The 21,777-nt window shown below is 48.5% G+C and overlaps 1 protein-coding gene across 1 annotated transcript in view; it reads right to left on the bottom strand.

Annotated features, from left to right (window-relative positions):
* Positions 1 to 21,777, bottom strand: part of LOC119391859 (fatty acid synthase) — a 306,146-nt gene that overhangs the window by 91,092 nt on the left and 193,277 nt on the right. Inside the window, exon 13 of the mRNA XM_037659508.1 lies at positions 1,787 to 2,003. Coding sequence (XP_037515436.1) covers positions 1,787 to 2,003 — 217 coding nt within the window. The remainder of the gene's footprint in view (positions 1 to 1,786; positions 2,004 to 21,777) is intronic.

The following is a 21,777-nucleotide window of genomic DNA, read 5'->3' as shown; positions in this document are numbered from 1 at the left end:
TGTGATGGCCGTGCTCACCGCCCTCACTCGCCCAACTCACTCACTCAATCGCCAAACTCACTCGCCCAATAAAGTTTTTCGTTCCTTCATTCGAAAGATGAAGTGCCTACTATATTTCTAGCCTGCCCAAGCTATCTGCCGAAAGCGAGAAGAAAACACGGAGGAGGTCAGCTGAGAGGCACGGACACGCGGCGCTTTCAAGAAGGAGCGCTAGAAGAGCCCGGAATGCAGTGACTCGGGTTTCGGTATGGATTATGGAGGTGCGCTGAAATCTACAAGCGATCTACGAGCCACTACGTGAACCCCCCCCCCCCCCCAAAAAAAAAAAAAAAAAAAATTTAGCCATGCTTGTTAGCCGCGTTGAGACACCTGTCCTTTCTACGCCGTGACTACGATATATGGCGTGAACAGCACTTCCTCTTTTCGCAAGTGTCTCGTAGACTGTTTTCTAACGCTGTGGTGGCCTGAAAAACACTCCGAAAATACTGCTTCACATGAGTGGCAGGTGTACTAAATTACCAGCTTACTAAATCGAGCCTAGTCATCATATTATATCAGCCACATGCATTTGTAAAGCTCAATAATTCAGCCTTTTTTCGACAGATAGCCTTCTTGGGCTCGCATTGGGTTGATAGTGGATGTCCTATCCGCGCAGCTACGGGAGCGATCAATTGGAACAAATCGAATATTTCCATTTTTTATCACAGTGGACGTTGTAATCAGAAAAGCGACATTGACCGCAAGACAACGCCTATAATTATTTCATAGTCTGGAAAAATGGCAAGATAACATGATGCAAAACAAGTGCTTGTGCTCTGCTGAACACAAAAAAGGACTGTATATTTACGTATACATAACACTCATTCATACTTCCTTCCTGTCGCATTTCACCATAAGTTCTAGATATGCTGGCGAAAATAGCGGCATTTACTTAATGTGTCCCCGTGCTTGGTGAAGAAACACATAGAGCGGAAAGCAGACGCTGCTACGAACAGTTCAGGAAACTCTTACAGTCGTGCTTGGCAGCAGGGTTCACAAGCGGAGGGTGCAGTTGTCGCTTTCTCAAGCTCGCTGCCTTCAGCAAAGGCCCGTTATCACTATGGTACTTCGTCATAGAGCAGATTTCTGCTATTGGCCCATAGCTGACATAAACGAAGAGCTTAAGTTGGTTCAAATGCGCCTCTTGTAACGGGATGCCGCCGTGTGCCGGGCGCCGCGCTTTATAGTTTGCTGAAGTTACACGGTAGCAACAATTGCGTGCACCGAAATAACAACGGGAGTGAGTGATCGCGTTCGATCACGCGTGCGTGACGTAGCTTCTTTCCACGATGTCACCCCACTTTATGTGGCTTGCCGCTCGATCTTCGAGATGAAAGAAAGAAAACGCTTGACGCCTGCGACAAATCCCTTCAACTTCGCTCGTACTAGACGGAATGCAAGAAAATTTGCGGTGATCAATTCGAGATGCAATAACCTCCGGTAATGAGGGCAATGGATCATTACTTGGAAAAGTGGTTCACGACCCCTTGAGTTGGTACTGTGTTTCTGTGCTTGTATATGTGTTACACCGCTTTTCGTGGATACTGTTCGTATAGGACACTGTAAAACGTTTTTGGAACACAAGGAAATACTCTGAACTTAAAAAGTGAGTCTGTCCGAATATCCGCTGTGCGCACTCTGACAACAATTCGTGGCGCCTGGCATTTGTTTCTGCACATTCGTTTTCGATTAATGATAACCACACCTGCTTGTTTTCGTGCTAAACGAGAAACATTATTAAACGTACCCGTCTTAGGCAGGATCACGACACGTTGAAATGTTAAATGCTCTAGTACTACTGGAAGTTCGTCGAATGGCTTGCCAAGGCGCTTTGCCAAGGACTTCCAGACCATCAAGATGTAGCCGGCCGCCGGAAAAACAATGCGCCCTTGAAGTTGATGTCCAGCCAAGTATGCATCTCGCTCGAGGTCCTCGAGGTCAACCTCGACCTCTTCCTCGGAGAGCTGGACAGAAAATACATTGAATGGGTGTCTGAGTCACGAAGAGGTCGGTAAAGTTTTCTTTGTCGTATGGTTTCAAAGGGAAATTTGTTGTAAAGTGCGAAACATCGTCTGGCGAACCGAAAGCACTTGGACCGCATCTATCTATCTATCTATCTATCTATCTATCTATCTATCTATCTATCTATCTATCTATCTATCTATCTATCTATCTATCTATCTATCTATCTATCTATCTATCTATCTATCTATCTATCTATCTATCTATCTATCTATCCTGTTCTATTTGGCCCCCCAGGCTTTGGGGCTCTGGTGATGCATTCTTTAACTTGGCATATACCATTTGGCATGGAATGATGTAAGTGTATGACGTTGTGATGACAGTGGTGGGTGTTTAAAATTCGCGCCTTTGAAAAGTGCGGGACATGAAAAAAAGAGCGCACGTGGACGGAGCAAAAAAAAAATTGCAGTGGCTTAGCTCGGCCATGCCAGGATATACATAGCGTTAGCATAGGTTCAGCTGATCAGAGGCGCTATCAAGCGGCGCCAGCGCAGTGTCAGATGGCGACTGCACAGCGAAGGCGAATAGCTGCGCGCGCGCCTGCGCCGCTGTGCCTACGATGTCACTCCTCTCGAATGCGGCGCAGAGCAGCAGGGGCGAGCCGCGCGCGGCGGTGGCGGAGTCTGCGCGCGTGCCGGCGCCAGCGTGTCTGCCGCGCTTACGACGCCACTCCTCCCGAACGCGCAGACCAGCAGCGGCGAGCCGCGCGCGGTGGTGTCGGAGAGCACGTGAGATGCCAGCTCCGGTGAGCCAGCTGTGTGACATCACTGATCCTCGCGCATGCGCAGCGCGGCTCATGACCCTCCACGCGAAATCGGCTTCGGCTAGGCAAGTGTAGCTAACGCTACAAAGACGAAGCTGAAGAACGTAGAGCACGAGGACGTGTGGCGCGACGTTGAATAAGTAAATGTGCCCAATGAGGAGTGGAAAAGTGGGCCCGATGGGGAGAGAGAGCCAACATAAGGAACAAGCAAGGACGCGAGCAAAAGCCTGATCCACAGCAGAAGGGGGGGGGGTAGTTCGAGGATACGCGGCGAGCAGAAAGTTGTTCCCGGACCGGGAGCTGAAGACGGGCAGTGGGGTTGCGGACCCGAGCCTCGAGGGCTTCAACCAGCCGGAAAATCCTGCCGTCGCGTTCCCATGCGAGATGACCGCAGTAATGGTATGTGAACTCCAGCCCAAGGCTTCAGCAGCAGCCGGGCTACAGGCCGGAACTGTGCGTCCAGTAGCTGGTCATGTTTGTCCTGGCTTCTCATCGTGTCCGCCAGCAGCCAACGTTCCTTCTCCCTAATAGGCCAGCACACGTGCATTACACAAGGCAGAGAAACGGCGTTCTGTTGCGCAGGCGTCGGCCAACCCCTCAACTTTCTGGTGAGACTGACCACCGCCTTCCGGTGAGAATGCCATCACTCGGCCGCTCATCCGCGCCGGACTGTAAATCATAGCTTAATTCTCTGAACTTGAGTTCACGTTATTGTGCTCGGTGTGTTAACGTGTGCAGTAAACTTTTTATTAAGGTTTGCTTGTGTATAGTAATTTAAAGCTTTGTGAGCTCTTTGTGAAAAAAACAGCTTCGTCCTTTATAAAACTCGCAGAGGCTTAGCCCTAGAGAGCTATTGCAAACAATCAAGAGGACCTACATCACAGACGTACATCAAAAATGAGTCAAGGCATAAATAGCAAGACATGCATGTGATGTAGATACGTTAACACGTATCTGGCAAGGTGGCACCGTGGTGCCATTCTGGTCACTTCATTGGCTTGGTATAAGCGAGAACGTGTGTCACATGGTGTGCGCGTGTAATAAAAGTCTAGAACAGCTCACGACATGAATGTTCAGAAGATTCATGTGAGAAGTGTCATGACGTGAAGGGCACCAATAACATGATGAAATGTCACGGAGCCAACGTAGTCGTTTTATTAACCAAGGTTGAACGTTGTGCTAGTTGGTGCAGCATTATTCGATGGTTCATAGCGCTGTCTGTCTTTCAATGTCGTCATCGTTCATTGCGCTGTTAAACGTCAAATAGCTAAACATGCTTCAATCGAGAGTGTGCACGCATGCATGACCAACACGGGTAATGAAGACATGCATCTCCCGCATGCTATATGAATGACAAAAATGGAAAGATGTCCTCGCAGTCATTTCATGGGCTCGGATATCTCAATAGGCAGGATATAATATAGACGGCATTACATGACGTATATTCCATGACATCAAGACACGTACCGTATTTGCTCATATTAAAGCAACACCGGTAGCTGTAGCTTTCGACGAGTGTGCTTTAATGGTCATAGACCGGATTTTAGGCATATGCCTATTTTTTTCCTTACGCTGCTATAGCCCGACTTCGATATATTAGCATGAATTAGAGGATAGGAAGGGCTCTTACGGTGTTCTTATAGTGTTGGCGTTTGTGCCCGCATGCATATGAGCGCCTATAAGTGCCTATTTTGAAAATTTGCACCAATATGAACATTACTTCGCACTCAAGTTTCGCTTTCGGGTGCAGTTTTAAATAGTTATATGTGTTTCCGGGCAACATTATTCTGAAATCTACGGGGTTTAACATAGTGCTCTAGTTCAACCACCTACCGGAACAACACTGCTAGAAGCTGAAGCGGGACGTGCCAGACAGCATAGGCCGCCGAGCTGACATGGCGCGAGTGGTCGGCGAATGCGAAACCGTGGAGAGCCGTCAGGGGAAAGAAAAGAGAACAAAAAAGAAAGAAAAAATGTGATGTACACGAGGCTTTTGTTTGGTTATCAAATTCCTTTTGCAGCGAAAGCTGTTATGACATCATTTCAACGGCCGTTTTTGGCACCGTAGTTGTCCGCCGCCGTCGCCGCCACCGCCGGTGTCCGTAGCCACTATCGCTCGAAATAAGAAAAAAATTCCAGGACGGAACGAGGTTCGAACCTGGGCCCTCTGCATGGGAGCTCAGTATTCAACATCTGAGCCATGCCGGTGCTTGAAACTGCTTTGTAAAAAGTCCTATACAGGCTTCATGTCTTGAAGGAACCACATTAGCATATGCAATATAGCGTGGTAGAAGAGTAAGATAAGTACCAAGCGTCGCACAACGCCAATTCTGTAGCCAGGCGTCACACAATGCGAATTGCGCAACGAGTAGGTTGTTGAATGCTTCCAACCCATTACAAAGGGCTCCGCCATAATTCTTCATCGTCATCAGGCACAGCCCCAACAAAGTGCGCATAATGCCTCATATGCGTTTAGCAGGTGTCACGACTCTCCGTAGAATGACAAAAAATGGTATAGTGGCGGCATCCCTACTTCACAAAAATTATGATTTATAGCGTAGTGGGTTCCTCGCAAGTGCACTTGTATTGGTTGCCAAGGAAGTCCATAAGCGCATGATCCAATTCCTCGGGGTCTCAGTAAAGTTATTCGCCCCCCCCCTTCCTCTCTCTCTCTCTCCCACGTCAACGTATGTTATACAGCATGACGGGAGAGGGAAATAGCGACCGGGCGTCACCCAATGCAAATTGCATAACTGGTGGGCCGTTTAAAGCTTCCAAAACATTACAAAGGGCTGAGCCATAATCCTTCATCGTCATCAGTCGTCGCTTTTCCGCAGAATGACGAATAATGGCTTAATAAGTGCTTCCCAACTTCACAAAAATTGTGATTTATGGCGTAGTTGGTACCTTGTTAGTGTACTTGTATTAGTAGTCCCAAGAGAGCTTACAGTGGGCTCTAGAAACACCGCTCTTCCAGCTTTCTCTGTGACTGTGCTGCGGTTTCAGCGCAGGCCTGGCGTTTTTTTAAGGTTTTCACCTCCAGGGGTGAAATGGGCTCTATACGCGATTCGACTTGTCCAAACGCAGGCATGCCTCCCTTCTGCTCTTTTAGCAGTCTGGCTATCTGCTCCTACTCTGCCTTTCTCAGCCATGGCAAAAAGAAATTCATAGGAGAGTGGACACTTGCCTTGATACTTGATAGGAGAGTGGACACTTGCCTCACAATGCTACAGAATAAACAGAGAGACCGTGTTCTCCGAGCCATATGGGACAACACACAATTAGACGGCTGTTGGTGCCGTCGTGTCATCATAATGAACTCTAGTTAGTATTCGCTATGTGCTGGCTCGTTTTGGCTACTACTTGTCAATGTTATCTAGTATGTGCTAATTATGACTGGTTTAGGTTAATTCGTAGCGAATATTGGCGTCCATGTCATGATGATGACTGTCTCTTAGCTGGTGGTGCCTGGTAATAACTAATTTTGGATTGTGCCACTGGCTAATATACGTTGAAGGTACTTTCACCAAATCACACCGGGGCGCCCTGGTGCGCCGTTTCCTCCAGTCATCGTTGCGCTGGAGTGCACAAGTGCAATTTGTCAAAGATGATATCAGTAGCGATATATGGTAGCTAATGTTTGTTATTATCTGGTAAATTTGGCTCGTGATGGCCAGGTTCTCGCTTATGCTGGCTCAATGTCAGCCAGCGCATGCGAATTTTTGCTAGTGGGGAAGAATATTTGCTACCACTGGCTAAGGTTGGCAAACCTTGGCTTGCACCGAAGAATGCGTGCTTACTCACAACATGTGGCCGCTAGTACTGGCTAACGGTTTGCAGCAACGGCTAATGTTTATTAACAGTCGGCTCATTGCCGGAAAGAGTGCAATATTCTCTTTGCGCTGTTGTAGGTTCGGTGCCTACCGATGACACGACGTTTTAGGCGAAAGCCTAGATGCCTTGTTGCGACCGGCATTTAGATCCGTCCCTCCTCGGCAACCAGGTTGTTGCTACGATAGGGCAGCGTCGTACCCGGACTCCGTTTGGTAGCGTAGTCGAGTCTCCGGGTTGAGGAACTGATGAAACAAGTTGGGCAAACTATAACAACAAGTTTACTGGCACTTTTTGTACACTCAATTACATAGTGACAAGGTAAGAGTTCCGCGACGAGCGAATTGGATGAGCCTGTTACCGAGGTCTCAGAGCCCCTTTTCTCACCTAACACCGACGTTCTAACTCCTCAGGCTGGCTCCTCCTTCTTGATGACCACCAATCACACACACGACCCTACCCACCATGGCACAGTCCATTTCACTGTAGCTGAGGAGTCGTTGCACTCTTGAAAGAGCAAGGGTCCGGCGGTCGACGCCATGCTTGCGGGGGAAGCAAGGAACAGGTTTCCTCGGGCTTGTTCCTCGGACTCTTCCCCGGAGGGCAGAAAAGGGTCTGCGGCGACTCCTGTCAAAACATACAGGTCAGGTCGTCACGGCAGCACACCAATCCAAATCCAGGTGGCCCATTGTCGGTCGCTTCCCGTCCCGGGGATCCCTTCTCTAAGAAGGATGCAGGTGTTCTAGCAGTGTGAGAACGCATTGCCTGTCCATTCTCATGCACAGCGCGTCGCCACCAATTGCCCGTCATAACAGCCTCCTCCTTCGCCAGTGGAGAAACGGAGGGCAGTAGTCGCCGCTGCTGCTCGACGGGTCGACGGAATGCGCCGCCGTTGAATGCCCAAAGCTCGTCTTCGCTTGAAGCATTGTCTGGTCAGTTGCAGCCTAATTCTTCGGCCTCTCTAAAACTCAAACCACATGCAGGGCAAGCACTCAACCGCCTCTGACTAAACCAGGCAAAAAGAGGGTTGGTAAACGAACTGTCTTTACTAGCTTTATATGAGCAGCTGACACTCAAAACTCTCAGGACCTAATTATGCTGAGAAACCAAACGTGCTACATTACTCAATTACACAAATAGTTGCACGAAAAAGAAAAAAAACTTAAATATCAATTTCGAGCCATTGGGAAGAGCACCCCAGAATTGCTTGAAAAGAGCGGCTAAGCGCGTCAGCGTTTTCATTCAATTTGCCCTTCTTATACTTATTGACGAAATGATATTGCTGAATAATCAATCTCCTCCTCAGAAAGCTACCGTTACTTGATGTCGCGGTTTGCGGCCAGGCAAGGGGATAATGGTCCGTATCTACGCTGAATTTGACGCGTCGAGAATACACTGCAACTAATGAATGGTCCACACAATGTAAGCGCACTCCCTTTCTGAACCGCAGTACGCCATCTCACGAGAGCTCAATATTCGGCTCAAGTAGAACACGGGATGTTCATTACCTTCGTCATCCTTCTGACATAATCGGCACTTAGGCCTCGATCACTCGCATCACATGGGCCGTGAATCCTCGGTCGTATCGTAATCAGGAGCTCGCAAAACCGGACGGTTAATCAGTACTGCCTTCATGCTTAAGAAGGCAGCTTCCTTCTTTTCATCTTAAACTACTTTCGCCTGTTCTGTCCCGCAAAGAACATCGGTCAAGGTGTGGCAAGCGATGAATAAACTCGGATGCAATGAGTGCATTCCAGCGAGCCCCAAAACACCCTTTCGTCCGTCTTTGTTTTGGGCCGCGGATAGACTGCTACTGCTGAGCTCTTAGGCTCACTAGGTTTCCTGAAACCTTGGCTTACGTTATAACCTAAATAGTCTGCGATTGCTCTTTAATAACGACCTTCTCATGCTTTACAGTCAGAACCCCAAGGAAAAGTTCGACCGCGTCTCATACCTCTCTGAATGATCGCTCACAGCTCAACGTTAGGAAAAGCTTAATGACCCGCTCATGTGATCACTTGATAACTAATCCTTCAAAAAAAAGAAGAAAACATAACGGGATAAACACTGCCTTCTAACAGGTTCGTTCAGTTAAATTTACCTGCCCATGCCAACGCCTCTGATAATACAACACTCTTCAATTACTCTTATTCCTACAGCGTTGCAAAACACAAAGTACAATTAACCGCTTACCTAATCCCTCTAAGTTCTTCTAAAAGCTGATCCTTACATTAAAAACACACATTGTACAAAAAAATAACCCCAGGTGCAATACACTTCAAAAGCACCTCAAACATTTGCATTGGTTTTGTGTTAAAGCCTTGCACCAAATGTCTGTCAATTCTAATAGCGCGTAACGAAAACTGCACCACTCAGTGCCAAACGCATTTGGTGCTGATATCTCTCCTCAAATGCTTATTCACCCCAAATCGGCATGAATGTGAACGCATTCGATATCGCACTAAACCTTTCAAAACTATAAGAATTACAAGTTTCGTGCTAAAAATACCTTCTTCAGAAGTTCATCCTAATGATAAAAGAAGATCGATGCTCTCTTCAGCCCACGCGGGTTTTCTTCTTAAAACCTTACACCGCATCTCATAATCCGCAAAATTAACTTGGCTGAATTCTATATTCCTAACAAAATAATGAGTAATCTTAGTTTGTTCGCACGTGCAAAATTACTCCAGCTGACCGTTCCCCTTTTCTCGATTAGATTCGCTTGAATCGTACCCGATGGGGCCGCGGTCCTGCCGGCTTTCTAGCTCGCCAGAGGCCACAACATGCACGAGCTATCCCCTGCACACTACAGTCACGCTTCATTCGGCACTTCGGCCGGCTCCCCTCAGGAAGGCGAATGGAATGCCAGAAACGGGGGGAGGGGGGAGCCGTGTAAATTCTCCCTTTGTGCTCGCCTCCGCGCGGTGCTTTGTTACCCGCCGTACACTGGCCTTTCGACTTTGACGACTCGGACCCAGCTGTTTTCCCGAAGCTGTCAATCTCAACCTCGCCTTCCGTCGTGGGAGCGCACCTTGCTTTCTCCCTCTGCGCCCTACGCGCTGCTTGCGGCTGAATGAACGCCTCAATTTACGTTTCCGCAAACTGTCCTGTGGCCTACCCTTTCGTTTTTTTTTCGCGCCGGGTTGGGACCATTCTTAAGCTTACGCTGTGCCGAATGCTTCCGCCGCCTTCTTTTTCTACGATGTCGGCGAACATCCTTTCTCTCGATGCCTCGATCATCGCTTCGGGTCGCGACATGCGAAGTTGGGCAGCTCGTTGGTGCTTGTACTACACCTTCTTTCTCGCGCAAGCTTTTCGATTTCTGCTCCACGTCAGACGGTAGGGCCACATTATCTGTGTCAACACTAACAAATTCTGAAACTGGGCCCTCTCCGATGGTATCGCTGCACCCCTGGAGCGTCGCGTCTTTACTATGGTCGGCAGCCCCGCTAACCGTATCTACTTTTGACGGTTCTGAAAAGTCCGCCGAACGCTTTCGCCTCTTTCTTTTTCTGCACTTTCGGCAAACATCCTTTCCCACGACGCCTTCATCATCGCTTCGGGTCGCGACATGCGGAGCCGTGCAGCTCGTTGGTGTTTCTGCTGCACCTTCTATCTCGCTCACACCTCTCGAATTCTCCGCCACGTCGGACTGTCGGGCCAAATTATCTGCGTCAGCGCTGATAAAATCTAAAGCTGGGTCCTCACCGACGGTATCGCCGAACCCTTTAAGCGTCGCGTCCTTGCTATTGTCAGCCACCACGCTAGCCGTGTTTACGTTTCACGATTCCGAAACGTCCTTGTGAGGCACGAGGAAGGTCTCCAGCTCCTCCTTGAGCCCATCAGGGCGGCTGATACAAACCTCGTCCACGCAAGGAATGTCTTTCGGAATTGCCCCTAACTCTAGACCGGCCAAGGCCTCATTCTCAACCTGCTCTGCTTTCATGCTCTCTTGAAACGGCGGGCCTTTCTCTGGCGCGATCTCGAAAACGGCGATCTGTCATTCGTTGTTCTCAGAAGAAGGATCCCTTTGCATACCATTCTTGCTTTCCTCTCCTACCAGATATTCCGAAACTCCGGAATAAAGATGCCTTAATTACATCGTAGTTGTCCGCGTCCTTCTCACTGAGTCGCGCAACAACCTCAACTGCCTCACTGGGCAGAACTCACAATAACCCCTGAGACGAAGTGTCTCGTTTAAAAGACAGTTCCTCATACATTTGTTCAAATTCTGCAAGATATTGGCCGATATCCCCAGATACCACATATGGCTGCATATATCTTGACAATCTTGAACTCTGCCTTCTTGTTGAGAATAGGTACCACTCGCTGGGGACAACTGCCCGACTTCTTACTCAACTCCAGGAGTTCTACCTTGACTTCTAGTTTGCGGAGCTCAATCTCTCGCTCACGCCACCTTTCCTCTCTTTCACGCTCACGCCTCCTTTCGAGTTCTGTGCGGCGTTCCTCTCTTTCCCAGTGTCTGAGCCGCTCTTCCTTATTTTGGTTGGCGTATTCGGATTCTTCACAGAGCTCCTCATCATCGACCCCCAAATCAATGATTGCCTGTATGATTAGGGATTTTCCTGCCAAACCCTTTGTATCGATCCCCAATTCCTTACACAACAGCAACAAGTCCGGCTCCCGCAGCTTCTGTAAATCCATGATCGTCCTGAGTGCCCGCTACTTCCAAAACAACTAACCGAGAGTACATAACCTTGAGTCTCTCGGCAAAGTTATCTATCAGTTCTAAAACCCTGGTTTAGAACCTGGTCCACATCAAAGGAAAAGCCAAGCACTCACCCATACGTGATCGATGTTTCGGGACAGCTGCATTCCCTTAGGCCGACTGTTGTTGTCGGTTGTAGCTTCAGATCCCAGCGCTGATCACCCGTTGTTGCGACCGGGTATTTGGATCTATCCCACCGCTGCAACCAGTTGTTGTGACCGGTATTTAGATCCGTCCTTCCTCGGCAACCAGGTTGTTGCTACGACATGGCAGCGTCGTGCCTGGACTCCGTTTGGTAGTGTAGTCGAGTCTCCGGGTTGAGGAACTGATGCTAGCAAGTTGTGCAAACAATAACAACACGTTTACTGGCACTTTTTGCACACTCAATTACACAGTCACAAGGTAAGAGTTCCGCGACGAGCGAATTAGATGAGCCTGTTACCGAGGGCTCAGAGCCCCGTTTCTCACTTAACACCGACGTTTTAGCCCCTCAGGCTGGCTCCTCCTTCTTGATGACCACCAATCCCACACACGACCCCACCCATCATGGCACAGTCTATTTCACTGTCGCTGAGGGGTCGTTGCACTCTTGAAACAGCAAGGGTCCGGCGGTCGACGGCACGCTTGTGGGGGAAGCAGGGCAACAGGTTGCTCGGGCTTGTTCCTCGGACTCTTCCCCGGAGGGCAGAAAAGGGTCTGTGGCGACTCCTGTCAAAACATATAGTTCAGGTCGTCTCGGCAGCACACCAATACAAATCCAGGTGGCCCATTGCCGGTCGCTTCCCGTCCCGGGGATACCGTTTCTAGGAAGGATGCAGGTGTTCTAGTAGTATGAGAACGCATTGCCTGTCCATTATCATGGTCAGCGGGTCGCCAGCAATTGCCGGTCATAACAGCCTTATCAAACACGAAAACTTACCGTCGGCGTCGTCGGTGTCAACACGAGTGTTGCAAGGATACATCATCACGTGATGACATCACTATATGACGACATCATGACGTCACAGATAGACAAATGTGTGACGTCATCATGACGTGAAAAAATGTGACGTCACATGATGGCGTCATTACATGACATAGTCGCGTTTCATTGTCCCCGTGATCGGCCCACCGATCACGGAGGAAGCGCAAAACCAGGTGAGGTGCAGACAACTTACAGTGCCTTCGATCTAGGGAGCAAATAAAAACCACATTAGGTATATAAAACTATCGGAGGGAGGCGGCGGAAGATCAATGCATCGACTGAAGAAAAAACAAAGCCACAAGTGCGTTCGAAGCTGCAAGCACGAAGATTAAGCAAATCGATGTACTACCCATCATTCCCATGATGGCTGAACGATCGCAGCGCCAGAGTTCCGTCTCGTAAAAAAAATCACGCCATATCCACGAAGAGAATGATGTTAGAGGAGCTTGCTCGTTGGTGATCGGTTAACCTGTGAACCCTCCGTACAAATTCCTCTGTCGCATATAAAGACCTGACCACGTTGTTATATATATACACATTACATACAGAATGTTTATTATTTGCATTTTGATGTACTATACACACACGTTTACATTTTTATAGACTATATACACAATTTACAATTTGATGGACTACATATACATTATATACACAAGTTTACATAGGTTTTCATGAATTACACGAAAGGCGTCCCTCGATAAGCTCGAGGACTCGTTTCCCTTTGAAGATGACTGCTTTGTGATCCGTGAAGTACGTGGCCAAGGGATCTTCGATGATAGGATGCAATGGAAAGTTCTAGAAGGTAACATGAATAGAGGTCCCCTCTCATGGTGGTGGTACGTTTGCAGTCGTACGACACTTATCGGAGAGCGTAATGGAACGCACCGGAGGACGTCTCTCTTCCTCTTCGCGGGCTGTCACCGCAGCGTCTTGGCTTCTTGGGTGTTCATGCGGAGTAGCGGTAGTGAAGTGCACTGAGTGAGTTCCCGGCGAAGAGAGAGAAAGCGCGGCGAGAGCAAACGCTGTATATGGGCGCGGTCCTCTAGCAGTCACCTACCTAACGAAAGCACGCGCCGTGTGTGCAGCGGAGTGTGCGGTGCCGCCTGAGCGACGGCGCGCTTGAATCGTCGGAGAGAACACAGCTGCGCCTCTTGCGGGAGCAATGAGAAGTAGCCGCTACGGCTTGATGGAGAAGGCGCGAGCATAAGATGCTTGGCGAGCAAGCTCCTAATACTGTAGAAAACTCTATGGCTGTCCCTAAGAAGCGCGTGCTCTCATAACGTGGTCACAGTGATTGTTAAAACTCATGAAGGTTAAAAAAGAGCAGCTCCACTAACGTGAAACCTGTGGAGAGGCGAAGCATGCAGTGTGCTCCGGTGCTTCCCACAGCAAGATCACTGCTTATGGGCAATGTGAGAGAGAAGAAAGATTAGACACAGAGACCCGCAGTCCGCTTTTAGTGAACGTGCACGCTGCGAATCATTACTGTTCAACTACGCACAAGAGCAATCTCCCAGCGCACTATATTACAGGTCAAGATCGAGTGCCCATATATACGGGGTGGCCGGTGAACGGTTGTGCAGCGCGAGCAGTCGGTTTTTTCAATCAAGAAACTCGATAGCAGACGCTGCCTGCGTCGGCATTGTGGGCGTTCTCGTTCACAAAAAATAGCGGGCATAAACGAAACTTGAAGTTGGGTTACATGGTGCATAGGCTTTGGGAACGTTAGAGTGGCAATACCAGCACCCGTCCTGTGTCGTTGATTCTTGTGAGTTGCTGGTTTTGCGCCCCAATGATCCCAAAACCTAGCGCACTTGTGCTACAGACGTCAGAAAAGCCCCGCTCCTCATCACGGGTCCAACAAAAATTTAAAAACGAACGCTGCATATAGCTGGAATGTATCAAAATGTAAAAGTGCGTCGCCGGTCGAATGCGGTTTGAGTCGACTGTTGGCGATTAAAGCACGTTGACTGCAGCGTAATGGTGATGTATGTGCCCTCCCTTGCCACATCAATGCACGCAACCGTCCTAACATGCCTATTAATTGTGAGAGAAGTGCAATCTGCCTATCAATGGGGTACTGGCCTTTAGTCGTATTCGTGTTTTGCCTGTGCTCGATGTTTTTTCTTGCTTTATTCGCACGTGTTTAAATTGTGTTTTGCCTATGCCACAATATAAACTGTGTTGCGCGACTGAGCCATTGAAGTATTTGCTTCTTGCTCTAGCGGCTACAAAGAAAGAGAACCTGTATTTCTGCGTAATTAGATAAGCATAGATTCTGGTTTTCTGTTTACATGATTATGCGTACTGCTGATGAAATGCGTCGCTTCAGGTCTTTTTTACCGCTTACCATCATCCGCAGACGCTAGTTCATGCTTTGCGGTATCACAAGGATTTTCAAATCGCCAACATATCACGAGATAGTGTTGCTAAAATTCTGCATTCACACCTCGACATTTAGTACTTTTTTTTCGCTTAGGACGACACCGAATGAACTATGTGACGTGCTTGAACGAGAAAGCGGTACCTACATTGAAATTATTTTGGCGAATGGACGGTACGATGGTTAGACCTAGCGCCATACCGACACGGGCGTGCACTCACTTATTAGAGTGCATACAAATGTCGTAAGATGAAGTGCTTATGTATATCGTGTACGCATACATCGAAGCATTTGATACTGTGCTAGCACAATGGACTAAGCTGTAATCTGAGGACGCGCATGACGTACGCACACATGCGAACACGGTGTGGCTAGCAGACGACGCAAGGAGCCATCCACACCGCGGGGTTTCGTCCGCTCGTCGCAAGGTGCCGACTCTGCTCGATCTCGCCGCCAACAGAAGTCTGCTTTTTGCTGACGTAACGTCTCCATCGCTGTTACGCTGGAGCATAGGCTCCTCAAGCATCGCTTAGTGGCGCTGCTGCTCTTGACAGGCAGCGCCATCTGTGGCATAAAATTAGAAATTGGGAGCAAACGAGGCGTGTTTTCCCTTCTCTCCAAAGCGCTGCCGCTCGCTTCCACGCACGAGCAGAGCTCGTGCGTGGAAGCGTGCAGTTGCGCCTCACAATGTACCGCCCGCGGCTTCAAAAAGATCTTCAAGCTGGACAGGGACTTCCGACAAGCGAAGTTGATAGAAGGAGAAAAGCTCGTCAATCACATTTACTGTGAAGAGCGCACGATCGACGGAAACGACGCCCGACTCAAAGCAAAATGCATTTTCCAAGTCGCGATTACCCCGTGTAGGACGTATACCTCGAGGTAAGTCTCATTCTGTCACGTTAAATATGCGTAATGGCCCACAGGCACTCCGATATGAAGCCGTGCACGCTATCGATGTTCTGCGTTGTGGACTATGAATCATATTATTGTCGTTTTGATACGGCATGCTGGTAGTAGCACCCGTGTACTTTCCTGAAAAAAAATGTCACAGTTTCGCCGCAAGCGCGAAGCAATGAGTGAGATAGCAAGAAAAGCAGCCCGTGATGGAAGCGGTGCAACAGGTTATCCCTGCGCAAATATTAGAAGAAGCGAGCGAGCTGGCCGACACCTTTAAGAGCACTCGTTGCGCTTCTAGCGCCATCTCGCTAGTAATAAAGAAATGCTTATAAGCGCCTGCCGTCTCCTAGTACTGCGGTAAAGGGTGTGTATACAGTGAAACCTCGGTGATGCGATCACAGCTCATGCGAATTTCGGGGTGATACGAATTTTTTGTTGGTCCCAGCTATGGTCCCAGCTATGGCCCAGCTGACCGACGCCTTTAAGAGCACCCGTTGCGCTCCTAGCGCTCGTTGCGCCATCTCGCTAGTAATAAAGAAACGCTTATAAGCGCCTGCCGTCTCCTAGTTTCGCCTGTCATCTTCTTTTTTAACATTTTCGTACGCGGCGCTACACCGAAACCAGCAATGGACTTTCACCATGCGAGAAGGCAGCGAGTAATCATTACTGTAGTCGCTGCGTGCATGCGCCGCGTTACGTACTGATTCAGGTAGTAGAAACGAACGAGAGCGATGTACTCAGACAGCCAAAACAGAAGAGGAGAAAGTGCTGTCACTTAGGACATACTTGATTTTCCTTACTGCGGTGATCCACGCTTGTCGCCTTTATTTCTCGTGCGATATGGCCGGGAACAGATACAGGTTCATACGTGAATCGCCTGCCTTTGTGTTGCCTGCACTGGTGCGGCAGGCCACGACATAGCAATAATTTGGACCTCGCTGCCGCTTCCGCGGGGTCGCTTCTGCCAACGCGGAAATGCAGCTTCGTACATTAAGCCTCTCGGTTGAGCGTGCCAAGCTGTCGGCACGGCGCCCCTGTTCACAGCATCGACTGAGCAATCCGTGCGCGCGCGTGTGCCCGCTGCCGAAAAACATCGCATCTGCACCCCGACAAACAGGTTGAGCCGGCTGCGCCTATCCCCAGTTTCGCCAGAGCTTCTCTCCAGAGCCGCAGCACGCCGCTGTCGTCGCCCCGTAAACATCAGCTTGGGTTCCCTATATCAGCCCCTTTAGCGTTGAAACGCACGATAACGCTAGCGTAAGCATTTTCCGCTATACTAAAACTCCCTAATATACAGCAGCTAAACATTATATGTGTTGCAAGATTTGTTTCGTGAGTTGCGATAGAAATACTTGGCTTTCGTATAGGCAGACGGTGGCAAAAATACCACAGTGTAAAGAAAAGCTTTATTAAAATAGCAGCACATGTATGATGTCGCCAGCTCCGCTGTTTAAGCAGTCTTCGCCACGTTTAGTCAGTGAAGCTGCTTGAATTTTTGTCCTCATCTGTCCCACCTTTACCCGCCACGGTGGTCTAGTAGTGATGGTGCGGCGCTTGATTGGTGGCACGAAGGTCGCGGGAACGAATCCCCGCCGCGGCGCCCCATTATCGATGGAGGCGAAAACGTTGGAGGCCCGTGTACTTATAATTAGGCGCACGTTAAAGAACCCTAGGTTGTCGAAATTTCCAGAACCCTCCACTAGGGCTCCCATCATAATCATTTCGTGGTTATGGGACGTTAAACAAGTTATAAATTATTATGATGCCCTGCCCTTACCTTTCCTTTGATATTGTACGCATCTTATGAAACGTGATAAACCAAGAGACAATAAAGCGAACGAAACTATAGGGGACATTATCTGTTTTCTTTTAAGTGTGGGGCAGTAATATTTATATATGTAAAGAAATTAAGGTGGACGAAAAGACACCATGCCGCCGATAGCAATCGAGCTTACAACCTTCGGATGGAGCTTCTGATGCTCCACCAATTGCGCTGTACGGCGGCGGCTCTCCTCTCGTTCATTTTATTGGGCATTTGTGTGCATGTAGCCTTGTGAGTTTTAGCCACTGCCGCTCGTAGCTACATCAGCGAGGGTGGAACACTCGTTTGTTTGTTCAGCTAGCGTCTCGTAGCGCGTGATCTCTTTAACAGCTGACAACCTTGTGATAAATGTGCTCACTGAGCACTACTCCATCCCATCGACGTGGAGCTGGCATCTCCACATTTAGTGACCACTCCTGGTTTATCCTTGCCGTCTTCACTTTTTCCTACGCATCACAGACGGCACCCACTGCCTTTCGAATCAATGACCTGTACAAGAAATGTTTCAACCCTATCGACAACACAGCGATCACGACGCACCTCGCGCTTGTTGCCGTGAACGCGCAGTGGTCTGGCTATGTGCTTACGCCTTTCACTGCATATTGAGAGCTCGGAGCCACATGACTAGCTATAGTGAACTGGTAAACACCTCGGAAGAGTCCTAAGTATATTGCTTCCACGGGAAAAAGTCCGCCCTGCTCGCTGGTATGTACAGCTTTCTCGGTTGGCCCTCAAAACAAAGTGCTGCGTGAAGGCCAATAATTATTGTTCACACTATGCTGTTTCAGTTGTTAATTCCATGGCCGACGTTACAAAAGCGCACCACATGTTCTGAAGAATACGGTATATTATCCAATTAGTAAGTCCACCACGCGTAAACTGCGGCATGAAACTTGCAGCCGAGTATGCGGTCGCCATTGCGCTAACTCATCAAATAAAATTTTTTATGCCGAATTGGCCAATAATCATGCACTGAAACATGCGCGTGATATGCAAAATAGGTTTTAAATAGTGCCACACGCCCTTCTTCTTTATTAAATTGTGGTACCTCATGCAAATAAAAAATATGAAGCTTTCACTAAGTCGTGCAAGGCTCGAAACGGCGAAACTGGAAGATTCTGAAGCGTAATCTAGTTGCTTTCAGGTTGTTGCTAGGCCTTAGCGAGGTGATTTTCTAGGTTGATTCTCAGCGCAGAGAGGTTCGATTTAAACCACAAAGAGTCACAGACACGACACGGCTGTGCGAACTCCAGAGACAGAAACTCGCACTGAAGCCGAGCGTTCGCACCTCTCATAGATCTACGGCACGTCGTCATTGGCGTAAAGCTTTCATCGCTTCGGAGTCTCCTCGCAGCCGCGGCGACCTTTCACGTTGCCTAGTACTCTCGTTATACATTATCGGGGTCTTCATTTTTAGTGGGCCATTGGTGACCGGAGAATCACTCAATTTCTGTGGCACATACCGGTAATGGCAGCCATTTGTTGGGCTACCTGTTGCCTTCTTCATTTTACAGTGAAAGCTGTTGTGAGATCATTTCAACGGGCGTTTTTCGCGCCGTAGTTGTTCGCCGCCGCCGCCGCCGCCGGTGTCCGTATCCACTATCGCTCAAAATAAGAAAAAGAAAACGAAATATAAAAAAATTGCCAGGATGGAACGGGGTTCGAACCTGGGCCTTCTTCGTGGGAGTCCAGTGCTGTGCCTCAGAGCCATGCCAGTGCTTCGAACTGCCTTGCAAAAAGATGCTATACAGGCTTCATGTCCGGAAGGAACCACATTAACATATGTAATTTAGTGTGGTAGAACAGTGAAATAACAACCACGCACCACACAACGCGAAATCTGTAACCAGGCGTCACACAATGCGAATTGCGCAACGAGTGGGTTGTTGGATGCTTCCAACCCATTACAAGGGGCTCTGCAATAATTCTTCATCGTCATCAGGCACCACACCAACAAAGTGAGCATAATGCCTTACATGTTTTCAGCGGGTACCACAGCTCTCCGTTGAATGACGAAAAATGGCATAGTGATTGCTTCCCTACTTCACCGAAATTATGATGATTTATAGTGTAGTCGGTTCCTCGCAAGTGCACTTGCATTGGTTGCCATGGAAGCCCATAAGCCCATCATCAAGCCCATAAGCCCATTTCCTCAGGTTCTCAATAAAGTTCTTCCCCCCTCTTTCTGTCTCTCTTTCTCACGTCAACGCATGTTATATTGCATGGTTGGAGAGTGAAATAGCGACCGGGCGTCACACAAAGCGAATTACGTAACTGGTGAGTTGTTTAAAGCTTCCAACCCATTACAAAGGGCTGAGCCACAATTCTTCGTCGTCGTCAGTCGTCACGTAAACAAAGTGCACATAATGCCTTAGTATGTGTAGCTGGAACCTAGTTTCTGCGCACAATGACGAATAATGACGTTGTAGGTGCTTCCCAACTTCACAAATATTGTGATCTATGGCGTAGTGGGTACCTTGCTTGTGTACTTGTATTAGTAGCCCAAAGAAAGTTTACAATGCGGTCTAGAAATGCCGCTCTTCCAGCTTTCGCTGCGTCTGTGCTGCGCTTTCCGTGCAGGCCTGGCGTTTTTTTAGTGGAACACTGGTGAGTAGTGGGATTTACCCAATTTCTGTTGCACATAACCGTTATGATGATACGCTATGTTTAGGACTCCGTCTTTTCAGATAAATCCGAAAAAAGAACCGATAGACACTCGCCGGGAAAATTTTTGACAATTCGGATTTATCCGATAAACTCCGATGTTAACGGCCAATAGTCGCTGTTCCGTTCTTTATTAAAAGGGCATGTTCTAAGCAGTCATTCATACATCCGCCGATTTGGCCGATTTGAACTTCACCTCACGTCAACACTATCTCATAGACCCCCCCCCGCACATTTAACGAAAACCCGCCGTGGTGGTCTAGTAGTTATGGTGTTTGACTGCTTACCCGAAGGTCGCGGGATCGAATCGCGGCCAGCTTGGGTGTATTTGTGATAGAGGCGAAAATGGTATATGTCCGTGTGCTTAGATGTAGGTGCACGTTAAAGATCCCCAGGTGGTCGAAGTTAACGGAGCCCTTCTCTAGGCGTCTCTCATAATCATATGGTGGTTTTGCTATGTACAACTCCAGATAATGTCAGTGCCATAGCAATTATATGAGCACTCGCAGCTGGTTTTTGCTGTCGTCCGTCGCCGTGATGCCCATTATATGTATAAGTATGTATAAATGTATACAAGCCACAAAGAAAAATATTTCACAAAAATTTTTCCCGAAGAGCGGAATCGAACGAGCGACTGGCGTTAGACAGCGCGTGGCGTTAGACAGCTAGGCCGCGAGGCGTACGTCTTTAAGCATGCTAACGGTGAGCTACACAAAGAAGCGCGCGTGGCAATATCTACTATTCCCTACAGTGTGCTTTCTTGGTCACCAGAGAGATGGCGCGAAGGGCGCGAGGAGCGCTTTAAAGGTCGTCGCCCCGCTCGTTGCAATGCACGCGCGCCTGCTGCCTCGACAGCTGCACTTTGCCCTACAGGACGTGGTCGCCTGCGCGCGCGCATATCTTATATGAGTGGGGTGGTTTGTATGCCTTGTGCTTTCAGTGCGATGTCCGCGCTGAAGTTACAGAGCGTACGAAGGTCACTTCGCTTGCTGCGGCGGCCGTGTTTGCGAAAGCTGAGCGCTGTTGACACAGTAAGAAGTAACGGCTGTGACAGTCGTTGGTTCGCGCTCGTCCTGTGTATACCCGTGCGTTCGTTTCGTGCAGGCTTCTTTATATTTGAGCAGCGCGCTTTAAGTGTCGAGTTGCGACACTTGATAGCTCGCGCTTGTCCTGTGTGTGTTATTTTCGTGCGTCATTTGCGCTTGAGCAACGCTCTAGAAATTTCGAGCTGCTTTCCGTTCTTCGCGTTATATTTCAATTTGGTGCTATCACATTCATTGCTTCGCCGTTACGGCAAAACTGTAACTATTTTTATTATCGCACATTTAAGAAAGGGTTTGTCCGGCACGCAGCAAGAGACGTCAACGTATGTAAGGCCTCCGGGATCGCGAGACTACATCTTGGTGTACGTTCCCCTGGAGGCATTGTGGTGCGCCAGACGACATCAAATATATCGACCCCATAAAATATGTTTTTGTCTATTACAACAAGCTTTAAGGATGTAATACGCACAAACGTAGGTGTCTTGCATACAAGTATTTGTGCTCGCGTGTATATGTGTGAAACCACCCAGACAAGTAAAATACGCTTCGTGCGTTCTGATGTTTTCGTGTTGAGATATTATTTCATCTAAGATAGTATAGTATTGATAATAATACAAAAT

Source organism: Rhipicephalus sanguineus, chromosome 4 (assembly GCF_013339695.2).
Source record: "Rhipicephalus sanguineus isolate Rsan-2018 chromosome 4, BIME_Rsan_1.4, whole genome shotgun sequence".
Taxonomy (NCBI): Eukaryota; Metazoa; Arthropoda; class Arachnida; order Ixodida; family Ixodidae; genus Rhipicephalus; species Rhipicephalus sanguineus.
Note: the sequence above shows the minus strand (reverse complement) of the source record. Positions and strands in the feature narration are given on the sequence as shown.